Source organism: Pteropus vampyrus, unplaced genomic scaffold (assembly GCF_000151845.1).
Source record: "Pteropus vampyrus isolate Shadow unplaced genomic scaffold, Pvam_2.0 Scaffold71, whole genome shotgun sequence".
In the NCBI taxonomy this organism is placed as follows: domain Eukaryota; kingdom Metazoa; phylum Chordata; class Mammalia; order Chiroptera; family Pteropodidae; genus Pteropus; species Pteropus vampyrus.
The window spans coordinates 1,271,554-1,279,236 of NW_011888852.1; the positions used below are offsets into that span (position 1 = coordinate 1,271,554).

The following is a 7,683-nucleotide window of genomic DNA, read 5'->3' on the forward strand; positions in this document are numbered from 1 at the left end:
GTTAACACAGTACAGTTTATTCTTGTTATTCGCAGTAGTAGTTCTGTTCTACAAAGTCACTCCAAGCACTGAATGAGCAGATACGGACCATTGTTCATAGGACAGAGACGAGTGGTTCCTGCAAGCCTTTAGTCAGTGTTTTTGTCAATCAATATGTGACCTTCTTTTATGTGTGTTTCTGTTTAAAGGCACCTTATTTAAAATACAGTTGTTTCATGAACATTGAACTCATGGCCAACAGCACTGTAACTCATGCCTGAGTGAAGCATATCTAACACACATTTTCTCCATGAGGCACATCTCAGCCTTCTCGCTATTGGGAACACTAAACACCACTTTAGCACTATGCTTGGAAGCTACTTTAAACAACAAAGTCAGCAACAAAAGGTATAAAAATGTGAAAAATGTGGCACTAAATAGACCACCAAAAGGACAGTTGTTTGTTGTTCAGCTTCACTTGGACATGTGTCAGGCAACTCACACTTTTTGCTGCTCAGTGCACTACCCAGGAATGACCATGAAAATGTTGCAAGTATTCATTTTGGGGTTAGAAATAAATTTTAGTCAGTAGATAAATTCACAGATGTAGAATGTATGAATATTGAAGATTGAATGTATTTAGTTTTTAAAAGAAAGAAAAATAGAAATTTATAGTTTTATAAAGAGATTAATTTTACGTTGGAAGCATTCTTTATTACTCAGTGAGTTCAAATTTCAAATTATTAATAGTAATATTAATGGATTTATATTCTAGTCTTATGGATTTCATATTAGAGTAACATAATATTTGAATTATATAACTTTAGAAGTTTTTAGCATTGTTGAGAAAATTTAAAAGGGCTTCCATAATAGTAAATTTGATATTCTAATGTGATATTCTAATTTGACATTCTGTTGTAGTATTTCATTCATAATTTGGTTATTTTTACACTTAGTTTTGCTATTCTTTTCCAAATAGTCTTACTTGTAAGAATTTGGCATTTACTTCAGAAATGATTGTAATTTTTCTTTCTACCTCCCTTCCTTATGCTGCTTATTTAAAAATTGCAACTTCTGTTTGACCTCTACACATAAACAATCATCAATTTTTTTAATTATAACCATTTTGTCAATTTCTGGTATTTTAGTCCTTAAAAGTTATTCCAAATCCTGTTTCTAATTTTAGTTTTTGGTGTCGTTATTCAGATATTGAACTAAACCATTTGAGAAATGAGATTTTGAGAAACGCATAATTTTCTGGTTTGGTGTTCCCCATTTAATTTTAGAGATAATCTTATTTTGCAAGAAAGTGAAAATTGTTCAGAAAGCATAAAAATTTTTTAGAAGAAAACAACATATTTTTAAATTGGTAATACATGAATTCTGTTGACTTACCAGGTTCTTTGATATTTCTTTGGGTATTGGCACCATAGTATTGAAGTAGAAATTTTTTTAAAACCAAGAAAATATGGAAATATATAAAAAGAGTGGTTTTGTTTGAAACTTACTGTGGATAATAAATACGTACAAACCATTTGTTAAATGTCCACTATGTGCAAAAATCACTCACACTTCCTAACTACTTGAGAGACTTCCTTTTCCAGCTCAGTTGTCTGTTGGATGTGACTGAGTCCCCCGATTCTCAAGGCAGAAGTGCAGAGTGCCCAAGTTATGCTATTGCTTGCTTTGGACTTCTGTTCACTGGAATGTTCGTTAATGGCTAGAAGTTAATTATCAGCATATTCTCACAATTTACAAACATACGAGGTTACCTTAGTTTATTCTAAACCAAACTTTTCCCTAATCTTTTAAACCACACATGCCTGTCTCTCCTTTTTAAACGTCTAAACCTCAAGAGTCATCTATACCTTTGTCTCACACGCTCTTAGCCTCTCACTCCTCACCGTTCATTTGCCTTCACTGTTTTACAGAAATGCTCTTTTAAAGTCCCCAAATCCAATGACATTGATCATCATTGTACAGGTCCTTTCTACATCATTCGACACGGCCACCGCGCCTTTGTTCTTGAAAACCTCTGGTTCTGTCTCCTGATTTTTGTCGCACTTTCTCTGCCTGCACTTCCTGGCTCTCCTTTTTTCCTTTAAATGTATGTGTTCTACGAGGCTCTGCCCAGGACTGACTTTTCCACTTCCATATTCTTTGGCCATCTTATCATCTGTGTAGTGCTTCCTCTACTGGCAACATTAACTTTTTTTAAGTCTCCAGTCTCACTTCTAATGCAAAACAGAATTTTCAGACTTTCATTTTCTGTGAATGTAAGACTGAATTCATAATCTTTTCCAAATCTATTTTTCTGACATGTTGAGCTTCAGTAAGCATTAAATAAACCTGAATGGCTTTTCTTAGAGCTACAAGCATGATTTGTATTTGCCTATTTGCTTGTCCTTGCGCTTCATTGCAAAAGTGCAGATAATTCTGTCCTATACTATCTATATCTTTTTTTTTATTCATCCCTTTTTAACCATTCTTGTTGCTGTAACCACCATCATGAGCTCTCACCTAGATTTTTGTAAGACTTTTTCTATTGTTGGTTTAGTTTCCCTATCAGTTCTGAACATGTTATTCCCCCAGTCAGAACTAATTAGAGGCTTATACTCATTAAAAAAAGAAAATCACATATACTTTACAACTTGCCATTCAATCCCTTTTAATATTTGGATTCAGGCATTTAAAAATCTTGTTTCGCACACTATCCTTTATACCCTCATTTCAATGAAATCGAACATTTTTTTTATGTGCCTCTAGGTTGCTGCTTTTAATTTCCTTTTCACCCTCACATTTCTACAAATCCAAATCCAGCCTTTTTTGTAAAAAAAAAAAAAGGCTCAGACAGAACCTTTCCCACAAAATTTGGTTCTGATTCTTACAACTGGTCTCCTTTTGATCCCCTATAGGTTTGTCTGCAGTCCTGTGATATATACGTGTCTCGTGTATTTGTTATTTGTGTACCTGTGGTTTATTTCTCTTTCTTGCCTTGAACTCTTTAAAAGCAGGATTGCATCTCAGGGACCCTTGTCATGTATTTGAATAGAAAGTAAATCTCAAGGAATAGAAATTCAGTAATATGAACCTTAACATTGTTGAATAATTTTTAAGGTATTTTAGAATTTGAATGCAATTCAAATTTACTGTGTAAAACTATGTGCTGTATACTGTTCTATGTTCTATAAATACAAAGATGAGTAAGTCAGTCATGGTATAGCCTTCAAGAAGATAACCTCTTAGTAAAACAGAGAATACAAATAAATGTTGATAACATACAACATACAAAGTAATCGAACTATTTTACAAGATACTAGAAGTAATCCTGAGGATAATTTATACCAGAAAAGGCCACTAAAAGTGAATTTACTTAAGATCCAGACTACTTAAGATTCAGACTTTACTCATAGTCAGTAGTGAATAAAAGCTTTGATTGGAAAATTATATTGGGGGAAATATTTTGTAATATTAAACAAAAAAACTGAACTAGTTATTGGTTCTAACCATAACCAAGAGGATATTGTTTGCTTTTTTCACAGTGTATTTTTTCTGATAAAAATTATATTCTATTTTTTACATTTAACTTTTATAAAACAGTGAAAAGGATAATTATCTTTGCAAAAAACAAAAACAAAACAAACATATGAAGACTTCTTCAGTGCCCAGGAGCACATCTTTCAAATCTTTATTCAGATAATTCTCTTTTGATGTATTTTTTGTGTCATCGTTCTTGTCAAATCTCTCATCTTTCGTTGTGAACTGTCAGCTGCCCTGCATGTGATTTGACAGTTCTCTAATAGCACTTTAATGATGTTTTGGAATTCTTCTACTTTTGCCAAATGAATCACAAATTGATTCTGTAATTAATTTGCATTACGTCGTTGGATCCTGAATGATTAATAAGAGAATGACAAAAAACATTATCTTGGTTGGAAATGCATCTAAGTAGAGGGGAGGGATGCTTGAGTGGAGATTAATTTTTTAATGAGTAGTCTGTTCATTAGTGAATATAATTGTGATGTGTTGAATTATACAGTTTGTAATTTGGTATTTTTGTAATATATAATTGATAATGAAGATTTCTCTCCCCCATGGGAATGATACTGGGGAAGGAGTGAGTTAATTCTAACTTGGTTTTGTTGAATGCAAGAGTGGATAATAGACAGTATTTCTGTGAAAGCTAGACTACTTTTTAAAAGTAGGTGCTTGGTATTATAAGAAATTGAAGTTTATATTAAATGAAAGATGATACACAAAGGATTTAAAAACAAAGGCAAAATGTTATGACCTAGATTTTGAAGAAAAACAAAATGAACATTCTAAGATAGAAGAAATAATGTACATAAAGTTGCAAAAAATATGAAACATTCCACACGTTGAGTTAATTGGTAGAGGGTAAGGTGTAATTATGAAGGTCTTTGTGTGACATAGAGGGTCTCTGTGTGTCTCATATATGAGTCAAAAGTCATATGGAGCTTTTCCCTGTAGTTTAGGAAAAATTCTGGTAACTAGTGCACCAGATACTGTGCTAGGTTTAGAGCACAGAGGTGAGTAGGGGCGTGGTTCTTGTCTTCAAGGACTGAGCAGCAGGTAGGACAGATGTGGACTAATCATTGCAATGCCAGATACTGCATCCTGCACTGGAGGTCCGAGCAGAGAGCTCAGAGCGCGGAAGGGTGCGGGGTGAGGAGCTCACAGGGACTCTGCAGGACGCGGGCAGTGTCCTAGAGATGAGGCAGCTGGTTCAGGACGAGGTGGTGTGTGCAGGAAGCAGGCGCTGCGGTGATGGACTGGTTCCTGTGTAGAGCAGACAGTAATTCAATGTTTCTGAAATTAATTAGCAACTCTTCCCTTCAAAGTTGTGCGTTTTAAATTGAGTGGTTTTTTTAAATGATAGAACTAAAATCAATAAATCAGAAATTTTATCTTTCTCAGTAAATGAAACAGCTAAATATGAGAGTGCTTAAACTTTATTTTTTTATACCTCATTTGTTTAAGATAGGATGGATTTATACTTATGAGCATTATCTGTGTTAAAAGTACATGCAGTCTTTTCTGACACGTGGACCAGGTAGTTCCTGGGGTCCAGGTAAACCCTCCAAGTGGAAATTAACTTGTCACAACATCTGAGTCTGCGAGCCGAAGCCGAGGTTGTGCATAAACTCACTGCCATCCACCTTTCTGGCGACGTGCTGCAGCACGCTTTGTGTCTGAAGTTGTCACTTAGCCTTTGCCGCCATGCGGATAACATGGGATCATGATGTCTTCACAGGATGAGTGCTATCAGGTGAGACAGGTGTTTGCTCAGAAACTTCACAAAGGTCTGTCCCGGTTACGGCTGCCACTGGAGTACATGGCCATCTGTGCACTGTGCGCCAAAGACCCAGTCAAGGAGAGGCGCGCCCACGCCCGGCAGTGCCTGCTCAAGAACATCAACGTGCGGCGCGAGTACCTGAAGCAGCACGCGGCCGTCAGCGGTAAGCGGCCGCGCCCAGCCCGCCAGCCCCCGGGTGTTCGTTATTACGTTCCAGTTGACATGCGTCAACTGAGAAGTTGTTACGATTTTTCAGTAACAGCTTTTTCTTTAAAAAGTGCTTTTTTAAAATGTAAACATGTGAGTGTTTAAAAATCAACTCGAATGTCTCTTTATGTCACCGACAAAATGGCCAAGGGAAATAAGCATTGGACGGAGGTACTTTTAATAGAACAGTGAAATGTGTAAATTTATAGAGATTGTCTAAGTGTCATCTTTTAGTTTAAAAAAAAAGTACAGGACTTTGATCTTTGTTGATCGTTCTCACCTGTAGCTGACGTTAATATCGGATGTTTCTGTGCCTGTTTTTAATCTGCTTACTTTACGCCACCCACGTTATTAGTTATATGTTTCTGTGCCTTTTACGGCTTGCTTAATGGCATTAAAATATGTCCAGTTACCCAAGTCAGAAATCAGAGGCATTCTTCATACCGTTTTTTTCCCTCTCGTTGGTCACCACATCCTTAATTCTTTCTCTGGATACCATGAACTTTTCTCTTCAGCTCTCCTGCCCTGCTCTGTTTCTCTGGGACTGGTGTATTCACTTCTAACGACCCCCTGTCCCTCTCCCTCTGAGCGACCCCCAGCCCTGTCGCACAGCTATCAGAATCTTTCCAAAACAGATCGGATCATATTACCAACTCACTTGGAATCCATGTGGGTTCTTCATTGCTCCCAGGATCAGGTCGAAACTTGTTAACATGGCCCGTTACAGTTTACCTTCAGCCTGAGTTCCACGTTTCTCTTTAACCACTCCCAACTGTCAATTTTATGCTCCTTGTACTCTGGGTTATTTGAAATTTGTGCAGCTATCTATTTTCTCTGTTGTCAGCTCTATCTGGAAATTGCCTCCCCCTTCCAGACAGACAAAGAAAACCGAGGAATGTTGCTTGCACCTTTTGAACCCTTTAAAATACAGTTTTGGTGTTACTGCATCACTAGGACCCTCTGTCTTTTTCTTCCTTCTTCGCCTTGGGGAAAACGAGTGCTCTGGAGTCAGATCCCACCTCTGCCATTTACCGGTTGTGTTGTTTTAGCAATCTGAGCCTTAGTTTCCTTATTTGTAAAATTGGTATAAGTATACTCATTTCTTACGATTGTCTGAGAATTAAAAAGTTACATATATAAAAGCACCTGGCATAATGCATGGTCCAAAGAAGTAATCGCTTAGTTGTTAGCTATTATCTTAGGGCACCTTCCACATTGACGTATGGCTTCTGTCTCTGTTTTTGCTTTATCTAGTGAGGGCTTTGTCTAGTCTTATTCATCGTTATATTTAAAATAATAAGCCTGAAAAATTGTAAGCACTCAATCAATATTTAATAGAGTTTAATTTGAATTTCACTGAATTTTGAACCTTGGTACTTTTTTCTTCTATACGTGCCTTGAAATGAATGATATCACACACAGACTGTTCTCTTTGAATTAAGCAATAGAACTTGGTGCCTCATTGGCACATGTGTTATTGCACTACAGGTTGAACATCTACTTTAAAAATTTTTTTTCAAAAATAGAAAATATAAAAGGAAATGTTCAGAATGTGAATCTTGGTCTTTTCATGTAACCTTTAATAAAGCACGTAAAGATTACCATTCTGACCTATAATGGAATACGCTGATCTCAAAGTGTAAAAATATTTTCATTAAACTGAAAAAATGTTTCTTTGTTATTTAAAGTGTCCTAGAAACTTATTTAAGTTTGTTCCTTTATTTCTGTTCTTCTGTTATAGATAGTATCAAACAGTTTTATTTTACTTTGATACTACAAATAGTATCAAAAACCTTTATTCTCTACTTTTGTGCCATACTGACTCTGAAAGATATACTAGTTTTTCATTTTGCTCAGCAGCTTACAAGGGAATATTGAACATAGGGTTGCTCATAATAACAAGAAAAATAGATCTTAGGTCTCTTAGTCTTAGATATAGTTTGTTTGGGTCACTTTTTTCCATATGCACTTGAAAACTGAAATAATTGTCTTTGTGACCTCAGCATTTGGTGCATTTAATATGCATTTCACTATTGGACATGATGGATGGATAAACTTTAATTTACGATGTACCTCAACACTGGATATATCAATATATTATTCTTCTAGCCACATTGTGGTACTATTGGGATACAGTATCAAAGAGAAAGAAGGAGTGAGTAAGAGTTGATTTTCTAACC

The 7,683-nt window shown here is 35.9% G+C and overlaps 1 protein-coding gene across 1 annotated transcript in view; it reads left to right on the forward strand.

The window, feature by feature from the left end:
* PDS5B (PDS5 cohesin associated factor B) overlaps positions 1–7,683 on the forward strand; it is a 91,694-nt gene that overhangs the window by 71,051 nt on the left and 12,960 nt on the right. The window contains exon 24 of the mRNA XM_023531605.1: positions 5,255–5,459. Coding sequence (XP_023387373.1) covers positions 5,255–5,459 — 205 coding nt within the window. The remainder of the gene's footprint in view (positions 1–5,254; positions 5,460–7,683) is intronic.